Below are 19,274 nucleotides of genomic sequence, written 5' to 3'. Positions count from 1 at the left end.
AATGATTAAAAAGACACATTTCCTAACTTTCAGGTATTAACATAGAGAAATTAGGCATATTCGCAAAAGAAAATAATATAAACTCATAATAGTTTTAAAAACTAGATATAACAAAGAATTATTATTTATTTTACCAAAGGATTCTTCTCTTTACAGGTATAGCCAACTATAATTTATTTTAGAGCAGAATTTTAAATGAATTTTTCAGATTAAGTCACATGTATTTTCAATAACACAGCTATTTGATAAAGAGATGACCACATGTGTGGAGGATTTGTTACAATATTATTTATTGTAATAAGATTTGAATTTGTTACCAGTGAATTGATGGAACACCAGATAATGCTTTTATTTCCTTATTCTGAGAGCTGTGAAATATTACATTACAGTTCTCCTTTTGGAATTCAGCTTACAAAATGGTTGAATCATTTCCAGGCAATTTTATATTTTATTTAGTGAACATAAGAAACTGTGCATTGAAAGCATTTTAAAATCACTTGGGGAAATATTCATAGTGACTATTTTTCTAAGAAAAGTTTAGTGTATCCTGGTTAGGCTGGGGAGGTTGAAACCTTGGGAAGCAGCACTGAAGATGAAGAATCATTTTGGATGCAGTTTTGGCTTATTTCTGCCAGTTTTGTGAAAGTGTATATAACTTTGGTCTCTATTTTGGAGCATGGATAGCTTGCGGGGCTTGGAAAACACTTGATGCTTGTGCCTCTGCTTGTATCCTTCAGAGAAAGCAGACCAGGAAACAGTCAGAGCAGCTGAAGTTCCATTGTGGCTTGCTACATTACCCTTTGTTTTCTTATTTTTTAAAGCTCTCCTTGGAAACTTTAAGAGTACAAACATCTGTTAAGTGAGCTTAACCTTTGCAAATATAAATGAAGCTTAACTTGGGCTTTTTCTGGTAAATGCCTATATCAAACAAAAAAAAAGAAACTTAATGCTAACCAGTCAGAAACCACCAACTAACTTACAGATATCTAACTAAGAAATTTCCAGTCAGATAGACCAAGTAAGACAACTGTACAGATGTAACCAATAAAATATTTCCTTTGCTTTATTTCCATGTTTAACCTATAATTTTTCCCCTTGTGCTCCCTCAATGGAGGCCTTGAGCTACTTCTATTTGATAACTGTCTAATTCATAAATCACTGTTCACTTAAATAAACTCTTTAAAAATTTAATTGTGCCTCAGTTTACCTTTTAACCCATGAAAAGAAAAATAATAGTTGAAGAGACCACATGCTAAATCAAGTGAGGAAGAAATGTGAGCTATTTACCTTTGCATTGCCACCCACAGTACCTAATTTAATCTAGTAATTTCTCAATAAATGGAGGCAGCAAATAATTGTGAGAAAAGACAAATCAACTTCAGTTCATACCTCTTCTCGGCCACTTCCTGCTGAGATGACAGTAGTAACGCTTGGCTCAAAAAGTTGAAAGAGTTAAGTGAGTCTCTCTGCCTCTCTCTTACACACACATACACACACACACACACACACACACACACACCCCAAGAGGAAGTATTAATATATAATAAGTACCAAATAAGGTAAGATAAAACATTAAAATTTGTCTTTACTGAGAACTTACAGCTTAGCATGCTTTTCTGTTTTGCAAGAGATGCATCGCTGAATAGTTGATTGATTGACCCCATAGATTCCGAGCCATGTAAAAGTTCCTCCCACTGTGATAGTCCAAAAAGTGTGTCGCCTGAGAGGATCTACATCAAAGCTATGAGACAGACAGAAATGAGTGAACAAAGATATTCATTTGATGCCCAAGATATTATTTTAGGTGACAAGGTCATATAGCTAAATCTTTGTAAAGTATGAAAAAATTGCATTGGACATACTCAAATATATGTAGTCGAGATCCATTTGTTGATTGCTCTAATACATTGTGGAATCCCCCAGCATGAGTTGATCCTTGAATGAGAACCGTTAAGAAGCCCACAAACATGACAACCATCTGAAATGCATCTGTCCACACCACTGCTTTTAATCCTCCCTGAAATAGAGAGAATATTTGAGTCCTTGAAAACAAACCCTGTAACTCTTCTGACTCTGCAAAGCCTCTCTGCTAATACACGCATGCATTCTTTTGTTTATTCAGCATCAGCCACTGAGCATCTTTTATGTGCCCAGTACTGTGTTAAGCATGAGAATAAAATGAAAAGTGAGACAGACCCCTTCTTTAACTTTATAAAGTTTATAATCTAATGGGAGAAGCAGATGTTAGACAACAAGATAGTGATTTACTTAAAAATGTGGAAAGTGCAACTAAGAAAGACAGGTTACTATAGGAGCATAAAACAGGGAGCCCTGACCTGGTATTGAGGAAATGATGTTCAAGCTAATTTCTGAAGAATGAGTAGGAATTTACCAACTACAGAGGACAAAGAGGGAACCAGCATGTGTGAAGAAGCACAGCTCCCTGAGGAAATAGAAGAAAACTGGAAGATGTTGGTCAAAGGTGTGAAACACCCAAAGAGGAATTTGCTCTTTGGGTGAATTTGCTAGAGGCCTGGCCACACAGACTTTGATGAGGACACTTAAATGATTTCTCAGGAGCATAAGAAAGCATTAACAAGAGTTATATGATGAGAGATTTTGTTTCACAGCAGTTTCATTGGTGATTGTGTGGAGAATCAACTGCAGGAAAAGAAAAGGAGTTGAGAGACCATCTCAGTTTATTTCAGTAGTCCATGCCCGATATAATTGGCAGATGGAGGTAAGGTAGAGATGAAAAGAAGTGGATGGGCTTAAAAGCTATTTTGGAGGTAAAATCAACATAACTCATGATTCATTGAATACAGGTGATAAAGAAGTAAAGGAATGAAGACTAACCAATAGGGTCTGGCTTGCACAACTAGAGAAACTGTAAAATTAGTCACAGGGAATATATTTTGGGAAACTGAGATGGTAGAATATCAAACAAAGAACTAGGAAGGAATGGTATATTCCAGACATTCATGGAGGAATGAGTTTTAAGAGCTACAGAATGGTCAAATGGTGAGGTAAGCAGAACAGAGGTCCAGGAGGATTAATCTAATAGCAAAATCTAGGATACAATGATTAGGTAAGGGGTTAGAGCAGTAGTTATGAAATCCATCCCAGCTCCCCTTGAGAGTCACTTGAGGAATGCAAAAGGAAAAATAAATAATTAAATAACATTTAAGCCCTATCCCCAGGGGTTGTGAATTAATTAAGGTCTGGATTGGGGTCTGGTCCTCAGTGTCTTTTGAAAGCTCCCTCATTGACTCTAATGTAGAATTACAGTTGGGAACCTTTGGGCAAGAAGAAGGAAGGAAAAAGAGAGGGTGTTGTAGTATTGCAGGTATAGAAGCCCTTAAGACCATGATCTATGTGGGATGAGCAAGTGGGGAAAGATGAAATAAAGTGATGTATCAGTAAGTGCTTGGGAAATGAATGAGCTCTGTGAAAATGAAATGACGTGGTATTTTTAACATTGAAAAACAGAATTATCATCTCTGGTTACTCCTCCAGAGTGTCAGGAACTTTAGTGAAAAGATGACAGGCTTCATCTTCATCTTGAGATGAAAGAAGACATTGGGGTTGCCCCATCACTTCTTTTGTAATTAAAATTGAAATTCAATTTTAAAAATAGACATTAAAGTACCTGCCAAAGGCATTGTATTTATGTATTTTGTTCACACATGGTTTGAGAAATAATAAATTTCTTACCTCTTACCTCCTAGGTAGCACTAGCTTAATTTTCTTAAATCCATTAAGCCTTCCAAACCCAAATCTCAACATAAGATTTTAGTGCTATGAAGACAAAATGGCAAAGGCCTCTGTTTTCAGAGGATACTTGGCATTGGTTGTGCAGAAATCTGCATAAACTTGGCATAAGGCAAGAGAACAAACCACTTTATCAGATATTAATCAAAAGGCACATTATAGACACCATGAAGACTTGTCTGACTTCTTCATACAGCAAGAGTCCTCACCTCCTTTCACACACACACACACACACACACACACTTATCTTCTTTAATACTAATGGTACCTTGTGTGTCACCTACATATTTAATCAAACTGCCTTGTTTGGGGCCTAATGTTTGCCCTACTAAACTACAGAACCCTGGATGGCAACAAACACTTTCTCTTTCACTGTTACTTTAAATATTTTATACATCCACAGGCTTAGCACAGTAAAGAGACTGCAATATGAGCAAAGGTGAAGCCTCTAATTTGACAACAGAGAAGAACAGAGGTGTGGTACAGAGATTATATGGGTAGATTGGATTCACAGAATGAAAGATTTTTAACACCAGGCTAAGGAGCTTATAATTTATCTTGTGAACAATAGGAAGTAAGGAAAGAATTAGATCAGTAAAGTGGCACGAAGAAATGAATATTTTAAGAAGATTAATCTGACAGAGGTATGTGGGGTATAGGAGCAAGAAGAGACTGGAAGCATAAAACCAGTTAGAAGGTAGTAAATTTAGTTCATTTTAGTTTATTGTGATTATAAAAATATCTGGATGTGTTTCTGATGTCATGCTTTTTCGTTTCTATGTGTCCTACTTTGGCTATGCTTGTTTTCCTCTTTTTTCTCTTGCTTTGATGAATTGAAGGTTGCTTTTTCAAACTCCATTTTTCTTAACTTTGACTATTTTATGTAAATGGGTTCCCTTGAAATTTTGCCATGCATTTTAAATGTAGAGTTAATATTTAAACAATGCCGTAATCCCCAGAAATTCAAGGATGATAAAACATTTAGGTCTGAGTACTCCCTTCCTGATTTACATGCTATTGTTATATAGTTTGGGGGTAATTCTTTTTTCTTAATTTCAAAGTGGCATATAATTATAATTATGAACATAATTATTGATATGTTTTATATTTTAAATTGTACAATAATATAAAACATTTAATACTATATAAATTATAAAATAATGATTATCATTTAGTACCAAAAATAGTTTAACTAGACTCATTAAATGTTTACTATTTTATTTTCTTATCAATTCTTCTGTTTAAAACTGTCATATTTTAATGTTTTCCCTTTCTTCCGCAGTATCTCCTCTAGATTTTTCTTTAGGGAAGATCTGTAAGGGCTAAATTCTCTTTGGTTGTTGACACTCAACTTCTGAAAGATAGTTTTGTCAAAAACACAATTATGACTGGGTCTGGAATAGTTTTTCCTCAATGCTTTGAATATATTATTCCACTGCTTCTGGTTTCCATTGTTGTTGCTAAGTGTCGCTCTTTAAGTATCTCTTTCTCTTTCTTCTGGCTCTTTTTCAGGTCCTCCATTTGTATTTGCCGTTCTACAGTTTCACTAATGTATCTAGACATAAACTTATTCTTTTGCTTTCTGCTTTAAGGTTACACTTTCTAAATCTATATGTACTTATATTTTATCATATCTGAACAATTACAAGCCATAATTTTTTGAAACACTACTTCACCTCCTCTGAGACTTTGTACGCTCCTCTGAGACTCCAATTGGACATGAATTTTGTCCACCATATGTCTCCATTTCTATTTCACATTTTTCATCTTCTTGTCTCTCTGTTATTCTTTAGGTTATTTCTTTGGATAGAATTTGGATAGAGTTTCCATCATACTGATTGTTTCTTCAAATATATTTGCTCTTTATAATAATAATTATATTGTGTAGTCAGTCATTCCTGATGCTTATTCATCTTTGAAATTACATTCGTTATTTATTTAAGCTGTTTATGCATATCTATTCTTTTATTCAATATCTTTTAATACCAAAGTATTTTGTTCTTGAGAGGCTAAATCTTTATTGCTTTGCTGATCCTCACTCACAGTAAATTTCTATTTCGTATTTTTTATGATATTTTGTTAAAGTTATCGTTAGATCTTTATCTGTGTGTAAATATCTTATAGTCTTAAGTTGGATTATTCCTCCAGAGAGGATTTGCACTTTTTCCTCGAAAAATTTGAAGTACATCACTGAAGTAAAACCATGTCAGCTCCCCTCAAGGATTCTAGCTTAATGTTATAGTCCCAAGCTCAGTTTCCCTAAATTTTCACTGACCCAAATTTCAGTGCCTTAATGGTAGTAGTACTGTTATCACCACCTGCCTTCAAGTCAGCCTCATGCATCCTGTCTACCCACAACACTCCTTCCAAATATCAGTCCTGATAATTAATATGTTTTAAATTGTTTTGTATTATTTTGTTACTTTGTTTTGGGGGGAGAACACTTACTTAGGGAGCTATGATAGCTTTTTCAAGACAAGCAATGCATTAAAAATTGTTATATCCAGCATCTAGCTGTCCTTCTCTGGACAGGTACCTCAGAGCAACTAATCTATTACATGAGATTAGAGGTAAGAGAAGCAAGATCCTATTTTTTTAGCATAGCTGGGAAGAGTTGAGTGTCTGGAATAGAATTATGGTAATGAGAATGAAATTTTTAAAAATGAAGACAAAACTAAGTGCAAATAAATAATGGAATTTACAAGTATGAAAAAGAGAGATCAGGATGTTATATAATCGGAATAGATGTTACAAAGAGTAGGTGATATGCACATAACACCAAAATACATGAATTATCTGCTATATGAAAATATATTATTTTTTTATTTTTATCTATAGTGAAGGAAAGAGAATTCAACTGTCTGGGAACCACTGCCACATGCTTAACTGGTTAATTATAGGTCGTACATGGTAAAATGACTCAGAGGAATAAAGATTACAGTTACAGGGAATGGGCAAACAACAGGTCCTCAATGAATGTTGAACTAGACTATATATAATTGTATTAATTACATAAACATGCTGCCAATACGACTCAGGCTCCTTAATTAAAAACAGAGCATGTGTAAAGCCAAATGGTAAGTGTAATCCAGGCTTATCCAGAAATACAAGACAAAAACAAGCTGCGAAATTCTCAAGTTTATAAAAAAGCAGCCATCATTGCTCACTTGTATGTACATTTTGTTATTTCTCAACCAGTAGACAGTGAAGTATAAAGTGTAAAGTATAAGTGTCATCTGTGGTTTATGAGGGCCATGAATGAGTAAACTATTTTCTCAGAAGTAGCATAGGTTCACCTATTCTCTAATCAAGAAGACTTTTTCATTAGATTTTTTTCTTCTTAGGCATGATTTTCTTGAATGAGTGCAGAGATTAAATTCTCTTAAAGGTTGATAATGAAAAGAATTTTAAACAACAGCACCTTCCTCAGGAAACTGTGACAGATAAGCCGACATACTTCTGCTTAATTTTGGAATAACAAATTCCGCTATAATTAGATGTCTGTTGCTGGAGATGTGCCCTTACCCCATATTAGGAGGTAGTGTTAAATACTTCTTCACAGCTAGATACATACCAGAGTACAGTAGAATGTGCAAACAATTCCTGTTGCAAACACAGAGCCCCAGAGGTCAAACCCAGTCACTAGGAAAGAAGAAAAATATATTAAAATAAGTTTCCTTGAAAAATTTAAAGAGCAAATTTTATGAGGAAAAAGACACAATATTTTTATCAGTGTTCTTTGTAGGCAAAAATAAAATCAAATTAGAGTTTTCCCTCATTAAATTTTCTCACCTTCGAGAAAGATTATTTTTGTTATATTTTTATACTTCTAGCTAGTCCATACATTTTACGTAATGTTAAGTCAAATTTTTCCTCCTAAGATTTTGTAGATTCCAATCTTTGATCCAAATGTTTTGCTTTTGAGTTTCTGTTTTTCTCAACAAAGTTAGTTTGAGTACTCTGAAATCACCCAAACATCATCCATGAGCAGGGATATAAAAGGAAATAATGGCTTTAGAGGTTCCACTAGGAAGACTGTTGGGCAGAAAGTCAGTAGACTTGAATTTTTATTCAAACAACCCACTTCTCTTCTCTGACCATCATGAGAAACATGAACAAAAATTGAGTTTTAATGGATCTTTGACTTTTTTTTTCTAGGAAAACAATCCTTTTATTGAACGTACCTAGCATATATAGGTACACATCTGCCGTGGCGGTTTGCTGCACCCATAAACCCATCATCTACATTAGGTAATTCTCCTAATGCTATCCCTCCCCTAGCCCCCTACCCCTCAACAGGCCTCCAGTGTGTGATGTTCCCCTCCCTGTGTCCATGTGTTCTCCTTGTTCAACTCCCACTTAGGAGTGAGAACATGTGGTGTTTGCTTTTCTGTCCTTGTGATAGTTTGCTGAGAATGATGGTTTCCAGCTTCATCGATGTCCCTGCAGAGGACATGAACTCATCCTTTTTTATGGCTGCATATTATCCATGGGGTATATGTGCCACATTTTCTTTATCCAGTCTATCATTGATGGGCATTTGGGTTGGTTCCAAGTCTTTACTATTGTGAATACTGCTGCAATAAACATATGTATGCATGTGTCCTTATAATAAAATGATTATAATCCTTTGGGTGTATACCCAGTAATGGGATGCTGGGTCAAATGATATTTCTGGTTCTAGATCCTTGAGGAATCACCACACTGTCTTCCATAATGGTTGAACTAATTTACACTCCCACCAACAATGTAAAAGCATTCCTATTTCTCTACATCCTCTCCCACATCTGTTGTTTCCCGACTTTTTAATGATCGCCATTCTAATTGGCATGAGATGGTATCTCATTGTGTTTTTGATTTGCATTTCTCTAACTACCAGTGATCTTTGACTTTTAACAATCCATGCTTTTTTATTCCTGTTGCTTCTAAGAATACATATCATAAAATCAGATTACAAGTCCAAAGCACAAAACTCAGAGGAATATCAAGATAAAAAGGACTTTCTTGGCAGCTCTTATCTAATCCTCACTGACTCTGAGGTTAATATTTCTCAATATAAGCACATAGCCCAATTAAATGGAATATTGAGGACTTTCAGTATGGCAGGCGTCATTGTGAAGTTTACTTTGACTTTTATTTCTTTCCTTTTTGTTTATAGGATTCTATTATTTTGAAAGAACAAACTATATATTTTAGTGTAACTATTACAAGCAAGCTTTACTCTTATTCTGAGATTATCTACTTCATGAGATCACTGAAGTCCATATATTATAGATGACCATACTTAGCAACATATACAATACCAAAACTTCCACAATTCCAATGATTTTAAAACCAAAACCAAATCCCAAACAAGCAAAAGCAATCAAAATTGGTGTCTAGAAGTATATGAGTCAAAACCAAGTAATTAATTGTTTGCATTATTTTCAAAGTTTAATCAATATTTAGAGCTTTATGTCATGACTCCTAATAGTAATTCAGAATCCCCTAACCAGAAGAATATCTCCCCAACAAAGTATTTTATTTATAATTCTCCAAGGTTAGAATTCAGGCATAAAAATGGTAAAATATGCCAAGGGAATGTTGATAACTTACCTTGATTGAGTGCCAGGGCAGGAGCATACACCACCACTCCTGTGTAGAGAATCTGGTAGAGAAACAAGAATCAGGTTGGCAGTGCGAAAGTGACATAGAAAGGAAAACTGCCTGGAAAGTTCTTTATTGATGTTAGAGTTGTATTCTCTTCAACTTGTTCACCAAACATTGCATTCCCGTCCACTCTAATTTTGAAGTTGCTCACCACTATCAGTAGTTTGTAGAGGGGATGTAATCATTAGATGGAGGAAGAGAGTTGGGTTTTCAAAATTGCTACTAATTTTGAGATACTATGGTTATATTTTGTATATCTCTAAGGGATATAAAAATAGACTTACTTAAGTTTTGATTCATCTTCCTTCTACCCATTTTCCTGATACACGCATCACAATGTACTCTCTACTGACTTCATGAGAAGCTTTACTAAGGAACAGAAGCATATTTTAGCAGTTTACTGAAATACGGAATTTAGAGGTGAGATAAAAAGAATCTGTGAGGGAAAAAAAAGTACTGTGCTGGGAAGACTAACAACATGGGTGATCTCCATAATGAATATATCTTCTAATTCCCAGAAGTGCAACCACCACCCTGCTGGAAATAGGTCCAGTTTCTCCAGTTTCTATTTGGAATTTCACCATGCAGAGATTCATGTTAGGGGTTTAAAAGGCAAATATCTATGGGCAGGTAAATGAGCATGGTTTTCCTCCTATTTTCTTGCCTAAATTCTTCAGTCAGTGAGTGGGAGTTTCGATTAAAAAGAGGGAAGAAGCTTATCTTCTAGCAGAAAGCACTTGGTGAGTAGTAGGAAGTGTACCAATGCTGTGCCATGGGCAAATTTGGAGCAGCATGAAGACATCCCAAAGCTGGGAGGGTGTGAAAGGAGTTCATAAGAGAGAAGAGAGGCAAGTAGGAGTATTCGCTGGGAATATTGTCTTAAAATGACTTTCAGTAAAATAGGTATTTCTGCTTCAACTCAGTTAATGGTTAAAAACAAACAAGAAAAAAAGAAAGAAAGAAAAACCCTATTTACCAGACCATTTCATATCTAACTTAGAGCAACTGGTACAGGTTAAACAGCAGTGAAATACATGTTAAGAAAATGTGGGTGGTTTATACACACACACACAGATGGCTTTTTTTCCCTTTGTGGCATACAATATACATTTGCTTGTTATTTTTAGTACAGATTAAAAGTGCTATCTTTGGAAGAAAGTAGTGTCTTCTGAGTATTAAATGTCCTTTAGCTAAGTTTATTGCCCCCAAAATAAACAAACCTGTATCTAGTAACCTCATAGTTTCCACATCTGCAGCAGCCATGACCCCTTACCGTCTGTACAATGTAGATGACTGTGGCAGCATAGCGAACTGGTTTGTTGAATCGTAGTTGTAAGTACTAAAGGAAACAGAAAGACATGCAGAGTCAGTGAGGTTTAGATAAGAGCTGCTAAGAAAGTCCTTTTTATCTTGTTATATCGTCTGTTGTCCTTTGTACTTTAATTTGATTTTATGATATGTATCCTTAGAAGCAACAGGAATGAAAAAGCATGGATTGTTAAAAGTCAAAGATCTATTGAAATTCAATTTTTGTTCATGTTTCTCATGATGGTCAGAGAAGAGAAGTGGGTTGTTTGAATAAAAATTCAACTCTATTGACTTTCTGCCCAAAAGTCTTCCTAGCGGACCCACTGAAGCCATTGTTTCCTTTTATATCCCTGCTGCCCCAAATTTAGTTCAATCTTTTATTTTCTCTTTTCTGGATTGCTGTTGTAGCACCCCGATTGATCTCCCTAATACCAATCTTTGCCCACTCATCCTATCAACCACATATCTCCCATATCAATTCTTTTAAAGCAGAGCTCTGATCATGTTGCTCTTTTTCTCAAATTCTTCAATGATTCTCTATCATTGACAAAACAAAGTTCATATCCCAGGCTTGATATTCCAAACCTTCCATTGTCGGACCCACACCCTCCCTTTCTTAAATCATATCACTAACCTTCACATAATTTATTCTCCACATGCAATTATTGTTTATCATTCAGCTAACATGTTTTGTGCTTTTTCAGACCTTTCCTTTGTTTAGGCAGAACTCTCAATATAAGAGCCACTCTCCCCAAATTTCACAAAGTCTTAGTCATCTGTCAATAGACGGAAGGAAAAGTAAATACGTTCTTTCAGATATAGAATTATGCAGTTGAAATAGTCCTTTCTTCTTTCACAGGTGAGAAACTCAAGGCTTAGATCATAGATGAAAGCATTAGCCCAATTGCTATTCCTGGCCCTGATCATACTTCATCCTCTGAGCTCATATGGCACTAATACTAAGACTTTTTTGTGGTTATCAGTTGCTATCTTGTATTTTGGTGTTGAACTTGATTATCTCACTGTATTAGTTTATTATTAATACTGTATAAATTAATTGGCACCAATTTGTTGTTTTGAAACAACAGAAATTTATTACCTGTCGGTACTGAAAACCAAAAGTTAAAAATCAATTTCACTGGGTCAAAATCAAAGTGTGAGCAGGAGGCTCCTACACGAGGCTCTAAGGAAAAGTCAGCTTCCTGCCTTCCTGCTGTTAGTGGCTGCTGGCAGTCCTTAGCTTCTGGTTACCATCACTCCAATTTCTGCCTTTATAGTTATATTGCCTTTTCTTTTGCCTGTCAAATTTCCCGCTACCTCCCTCATATAAGGATATATGTGATTGTATTTATATATAGCCTCTCTGGATAACCCAAGACAACTTTCTCACCTCAAAATCCTTTAATCACATTTGCAGTAATCCCTTTGAAACAAAAAAAACATTTAAGTAATATTCACAGCTTTCAGGGATTACACCTGGATATATACTGGGGAAGGTATGCTGTTTTCAGCCTACCACATTTACTATCCCTGATATATACAAGTACTGTTCTCTTTTATTCATTTTTATCTTTTTCATTTACATATTCATTCATTCAATGAATATTTGTTACCTGCTTTACATATTGCATTCTGACACAAAATGATAAGTAAATATGATATAGTCCATACCATAGAGGATCTTACAGATTAGATGAAGTGACTATTAACACATATTTATACTAATAAAAGTAAAGTTGCAATTGTGGTATGTTCAATTGTGATATGTTCACAGCTAAAAGTAGCTGTGAACTTACTAAATAGTAGGATTTGATTTGCTGTTTTGGAGGTAAGGAAAGGTTTTTCTCAGTAAGTATTCTAGAAGACATTAATACGTGTCTTTCAGTTTATAATAAACATGTATTGAAAAAACAAAATAAAGTTTTAAAGTATCAATTGGCTTGAGGATTAAATTTCTTGCTAGTAGTTTCTACTTGATAGTAGTTCTTTTTTTCTGAATTTAAAAAATTCACTTTGATTAAATCAAGGATTGACAACCGAGTTATCCTTTCCCTAGAAACAATAGATAAATGTTTCATGGCTTACAATGGGCCCTTCTTTGAAACAAAGGACATTTGGCAGAACTGTGATTCCATTTTATACTAACTCACATTCTGAATTTATCCTGCCAGATTCTCCCAAACCTGAGGTAGAAAACCGCCGTATTTTCAGGCCCTGCCTTCAGATGATACATTCTGTGAACCAGAATGTATACTCCAGTGAATATGTGAATGAGGGCACCAGACATAAGGAAAATATTACAGAGGAAGGGAAGTCAGTGAGGAGTCAGCGGTCTCAAATATCGTAAGATAGAAAACACTGCGAAATGTTTGTGGTGAAGACAACTTAGGTTCAAATCTTGTGCCCTTGGGAAGACTATTTTCTGCCACTAAGCCATGATTTTATCTTCTAAAATTGGATGTTGTATGGATCAAATGGTGGGAGGTATGATAATGCCAAGTACAGAACTAGAGCTATAGTAGGATTTAATGACTGCTGTGGTCACGGAGGGTGCAACACCCATAGTTTATTGGCATTCACTGTTCCAGTGCATGTTGATGGCATCTAAATGTGCCTGAGATTATCTGCTTGAGAGTGTTCTGAGCCTTTGCACAAGGCCATAGGGCAGATCAGAAAGGCTTGCAGGTGTTACCATTGGTACTCAGCCAATGACTAAATGGAGTTGGAAACAAAATACCCTGGCTTTTTGCCTTTCAGTGAGGACAATCCTGAGACATGCTTTATATTGTCTCTTAGAGATCCCCAGTTGGATTGAACCCCAGTTGTTCACAGTGGTAACCTGCTCAAAATTACATTTTTTATTGGCATCTTTTTCTTCTATGTCTCACGTTGCCACTTGTCTATCAACGCTTACTAGAATCACTTCCCCCAAATAAACTTGCATTCAAATCCTTGTTTCAGGATCTGCTTCTAGTAGAATGCAACTTAAGACAGAGACATTTCTAGTAAATATAATGCAAGTAAACATTTTGAAAATGCTTCTGTAATGAGGTGTGCTCTCTCTCTGAGAGGAACTCTTTTCCATCACATAAAGAACTCAGGATAGCCTACAAGAGGATGATACTAAAGGTAACAAGGACAAGCTGTCTCATTTGCATTCCCCTAGGCCAGCAAGCTGCTAGCCAACTTGCTATCTTATGGAAGTCACAGAGATGGTCCCAAGTGAGACCAGCACAATTTTATGGGGCCCATCTGAGCCAGGCAAAATTGCTAATCTGCAGAATCATAAGAAGATAAAATTGTTATTTTGAGACATTTATTTTGGGGTAGTATACTACATAGCGATAGATAACCATGAATACAAAGATTGGCACTAGAAGTGGGGAGGTGTAACTAAAACCAAAAACCTGTAGCATTAGCTTTGGTACTGGGTGGCACGAGGAATTCTGGAAAACCTAAGGGGCAATGAATCCTGAAAAACAGTAAAGCCATGAGGATATTGCTATAGGAATCTTGAAAAAAATAAATGGTTTTCACATCTCAGTTAAGTTCCACTCAATTCAGTCAACCCAGTAAAATTACAAAGACAGTACTGGGGAAAAGCTATATGAACAAAGACCTGATCAGAAATCAGGCTCCTTGAATTCCAGTTTGATATTTGCTGGCATCTCACTCTATGATCTATGCTTCAGGATTCTCATCTGTGAAAGAAGAAAGACTATTCCAACTGCATACTTCGATATCTGAAATAATTTATCCACTTTTCCTTTCAATGTATTCACTACTTCATTCAGTTGTCAGCTTTGGTGTATATATAAGCTATTCCTATTGTCAAAAGTAAAAACGCAACAGAGAAGTTGCATGCTTCATGCTTGCTTATAAAAATACCTGAGGTGACATTGACCAACATTATGATGGATTATTTTCAGAACCCCAAACTTGATCCAGCCATACTCTTTTCCATCTCAGGAAATACCAACTCTACTTTTCAGGTTGATTTGAGCCCAAATAACATAGAACCAGCCTTTACTCCTCTCTCTCCCTCCCCACATCCAATTCATAAAAGAAATCTGGGTGCTTGCCCCCCACTTTCAAAACAAATTTACTTGCATTCATCCTCTCTTACCACCCTATTACTATCATCTCTTGCTCAGATTATGTAAGTACACTCCCAATTACCTCCCCGATTCAGCAGTAAAAACCCTATAATTATTCTTAATATCTAGTTAGAGTAATCCTCTTAACATACAAATCCCATCATGTCACTTCTCTTCCCAAACACTGTAATAACCCATCATTTCTAAAGTAAAAGCTAATCCCTATGATGACCTAAGAGGCCCCATGATGTTGGTTCAGACCCTAAATATCTCTTTTACAACAAATATTATATAGCACCATTTACTCTGCTGAAATAGTATTCAATAATATCTTATAGATAAACATTGAATTTCTCAAAATATAAATATAATTACTAAAATACCGCCACTGTTATTTAAAGAACTAAAAGGAAAACATTTTACCTTAAAAAAGTGTGTAATGTATAAATGCTCAGAAACCACTGTACAAGAAAACACAGTGAAGTAGTAGCCTGGGCATTATCATAAAGAAAATTTGAAATTAAAGAGAAGTAAGTAGTTCAGAAGCCAAGAAGTCCAAGAAAAAATGAGAGAACAGGTAGGCATTGGCCTATAAGCCAATATTAAATTAGGTAAATAATAACAAACTGGATTTATTAGTGTATGATAAGAGAAGGAAGGAAATAACTTTAAAGTGAAGATAATATTATGAGACTAATAATAAACTGTACAATTGACATAATGAAAATATATGATATTGCAAACTAGATAAGCCTAAATTATCACTTGAGGGTGAGAAGAATTCCCTATGCTTTGACTTGTGACAGGATAGTGATAAAGTAGCGCAGATGGCATATCTTAGTCTTGAAATCCCACTGCATATCAAGGCATTTAAATCAGTTGGCTATTGCTATATAACACCTACCCCCAAACTCATAGGCTCAAAAACCAAAAACTTATTATTTCTCGTAACTCTGAGGACAGACTGGGTGATCTCTCTGGTTTCATCAGGACTCTCATGTAGCTTCAGTAACTTGGAAGATCAATGGAGAGAGGTCTGAGATGGCCTCACTCACAGGTCTGGTAACATGTATTGGCTGTTGGCTGGGTATCTCTGTTCTCTATGTGTCCACTGCTACTCCTGAAGCTAGATCAGCTATGCTAGCTTCCTTAGACAGCAGTATCAGGGCAGCATCCCAAGACGACAAAAGCAGAAGCTACAAGGCTCATAAGGCCTAGGCTCCAAGCTCACAGAACATCACTTTGGCTACATTCTAGTGGTCAAAGCAAGTCTCAAAACTGGCCAAAGTTCACAGGGTGGATAAAGAGATTCCACCTCTTTCAATCTTTGGCATTTAAAAAGACCCTAGAAAGCGTATCTTTCAATAACTACTAGAGAATGGAGGCTGCAGAAAGAAACAGAAACTTAAGATACTACAGACAGACTAAGCGGTATAAATTTGAAGATAGCAACAACAACAATAATCATAATAATGCAACACTCTTACATAGTATTTACTATTTGCCAGGCTCTGTTAAACGTATTTGTTTACAATACATCATTTACTCCTCACAGACATCCTTTGAGATAGATGTTTTTATTACCACTATTTTACACATGTGAAAACCAGGTATACAAAAGTTAAGTAGTTGACGCCAAAGTCATGCAGCTAGCAAGTAGCAGAGCTAACATTGAAAGTCAAGTCAACAGAGTTTAGGTCCATACTCTTTTTTATTTTTTTTTAAAGACAGAGTCTCACTCTGTTGCCCAGGTTGGAGTGCAGTGGATCTCGGCAGTTCACTGCAACCTCCCAGGTTCAAGTGATTCTCATGCCTCAGCCTCTCGAGTAGCTGGGATTAGGCATGCCAAATGCCTGACTAATTTTGTGGGTTTTTTTTTTTTTTTTTTTTTTTTTTAGTAGAGATGGGGCTTTGCCATGTTGGCTAGGCTAGTCTCGAACTCCTGACCTCAGGTGATCCCCCAACTCGGCCTCCCAAAGTACTGGGATTACAGACGTGAGCCACCACGCCTGACCTAGAGTCCATACTTTTAACTTGCATGCCATAATGCCAATTTTTATAAAACAAGAGGTAATCTCAAAATAACCTTATGTCTACTTTACACACTCTGGATTACTTACTATTAGGTCACTAAAAAGTTAAAAACATGTAGAGGCAAAAATAGCAAATATTTTGAAAACAATTTAGTAAATTAAATTCAATCAAGTCCTTATATTTTCAATACTTGTACTAATTTATTGATTTAAAAAGAGAATCAAATCTCCTCAGTTACATAATTGCAATTGGTTTAGTTGTTTTTACAGTAACTGAGTCATTTTACTAAAACCATGAATTGAGCAGCATGTATGGAATAGACAGATTGCTCAAAGTAAGTAAATTGTTCAATAATTGTAAGATAATGTTTTAATTTCATTTAATTTCTGGAAAATGTACTCATTTATTGTGTGTGTATAACTTTTTATTGTAAAGTTACTATGTACTAAGGTAATATTATTATGTGCAGTAGTTTTTGAGCATTACAGCCTTAAAATATCATGCAGTGCAGAGTGAAATTACTCATTGTATGTGTGTCTTTACACACTGAAAGACATCTGATGTCTCTGCCCTCAACTCCCTAAACATTGGTGGTGACCCCTAATCATTGTGACAACCAAATAGCCTACAAATATCCCAATTACTCCCACTGTGTGGCACCAGCCCCACTGAGACCCCTGCTGTATGTAACTCGGCACTCCCAACTCTTTGATCTTATCTTTTACCATTGTCCCCTTTGTTCTGTCTTCTCCAAGCACACTGATTTCTATGCTGTCCTTCAACATGTCAGTCACATTCCTTTTCTAGGGCCTTTGCATCTGTGACTCCTTCAGCCTGAGATGTACTTCCCTTGTCTGGTGCAATTATTTGCTTTCTTCCAGTCTCCATTTAGATGTCCTTTTTTTCTTGAGGTTTCATATGATCACTGTCTATGAATATATGAATATGGACATTCTCCACTCATACCAGCATTCCTCCTCTCTATCTCATCCTATTTACTTTACTTTTTCTCCATTTTTTTTTTTTTTGTAGGACGGGATAGCATAGTTATTTAGCATATGATATATAAAGGTAGACTGCCTGGTTTGAAAAACTGTTACTTGCTAGCTTTATGTCACTTAGCAAGTTACTTAATTCTATATGCCTCAGTTTTCTAGTCTGTTAAAAGGAGGTGACAGTACCTATCTAAAAAAGATTGTTTTAAGGCCAAATGACTTAACACACATAAGGAACTTACAGAAGTACTTAACACCTAGTTAAATACCATATACATTTGTATTATAATTTTCTTACACAGTGTATGTTTATTGACTGCCCTTCTCTGCTATGAAGTAAGCTCCATGATAGCAGGAACTTGGTGCAATGCTTTATGCCTAGGGCTACGACAATGCCTAGAACAAGCTGGGCGTGGTGGCAAACTCCTGTAGTCCCAGACACTTGGGAGGTTGATTCAGGAGAATCACTTGAGCCCAGGAGTTTGAGAACAGCCCGGGCAACATAGCAAAAGCCCCATCTCATAAATAAATAAATAAATAAATAAATAAATAAATAAATAAATGGAAAAAAAGAAGAGTGCCTTTTTAAGTATCTTAAGAGTAGATGCTTAATGAATATTTAGTGAGTATAGTCATAAAAATTACATTCCGTAAAACTGTGGAATCAATAATATTTTTTAAGAGTTCCTAAAAAGTGTTCATTTGCTTGAGTGGCTTTTGAAGGCTAGAATAATGTTTCATAGTCATTTAGCATACAGATTAAAAAAAAAAATAGGTCTCTTTTGAGTCTTCTGCAGTGACTTAGTAGGAATGATGCTGGATAATGAAAATAAACACCTTATTAATAGAAACTTATTTTTTATCACACTTCTATATTGAGCATGCAAATTCAATTTTGAACATGATGTCTTCATTGAGAATCATTGTAAAGCCAAAACAGCACTATCTCATTTCCCTCTCATTAAATAATTCCCATATTTGTATTATTTAGCAGTTCCTTCCTGTTAAAATATGTTTTGTATTTTTCAAAAATATTTCCATTCCCTCATTAAAAATTAGAGTCTTATTATAATTTGTATTAAAATGCCCTCTACTCTCTGACAGAAAGGCCACTAAGTAGAGATACAGAAAAAATTAGGTTCTCAGGTCACTTTACTATTCAAAAATCTTAACTAGGTCATTTATCTGTATCTCAATTTTCTTAGCTGGAAAATTGCCATATTCATGATAGATGTTCTGTTTGCTTTTCAGAATGATGATGTTCATAATAATAAAAAATAACATCAGCCCTCTTTATTGCAAGCCTCCTACAAATGAGACCATACATTAAGTGCTTACATAGAGGTTCTCATTTAATCATTAAAATAGCCCTGTGGGATTGTCATCATTATTTTCTTTCTATAGATGGGAAAATAGATAT

The 19,274-nt window shown here is 35.5% G+C and overlaps 1 protein-coding gene across 1 annotated transcript in view; it reads right to left on the bottom strand.

The window, feature by feature from the left end:
• The window catches only part of SLC5A12 (solute carrier family 5 member 12), a 54,511-nt gene that overhangs the window by 34,200 nt on the left and 1,037 nt on the right, over window positions 1-19,274 (bottom strand). Inside the window, exons 2-6 of the mRNA XM_050755395.1 lie at window positions 10,694-10,759; window positions 9,367-9,418; window positions 7,346-7,413; window positions 1,863-2,017; window positions 1,601-1,741 (exon numbers count right to left, since the gene is read on the bottom strand). Coding sequence (XP_050611352.1) covers window positions 1,601-1,741; window positions 1,863-2,017; window positions 7,346-7,413; window positions 9,367-9,418; window positions 10,694-10,759 — 482 coding nt within the window. The remainder of the gene's footprint in view (window positions 1-1,600; window positions 1,742-1,862; window positions 2,018-7,345; window positions 7,414-9,366; window positions 9,419-10,693; window positions 10,760-19,274) is intronic.

Source organism: Macaca thibetana, chromosome 14 (assembly GCF_024542745.1).
Source record: "Macaca thibetana thibetana isolate TM-01 chromosome 14, ASM2454274v1, whole genome shotgun sequence".
Classification (NCBI taxonomy): domain Eukaryota; kingdom Metazoa; phylum Chordata; class Mammalia; order Primates; family Cercopithecidae; genus Macaca; species Macaca thibetana.
The sequence above is the reverse complement of the archived record's forward strand: the minus strand, read 5'-3'. Positions and strand labels throughout refer to the sequence as shown.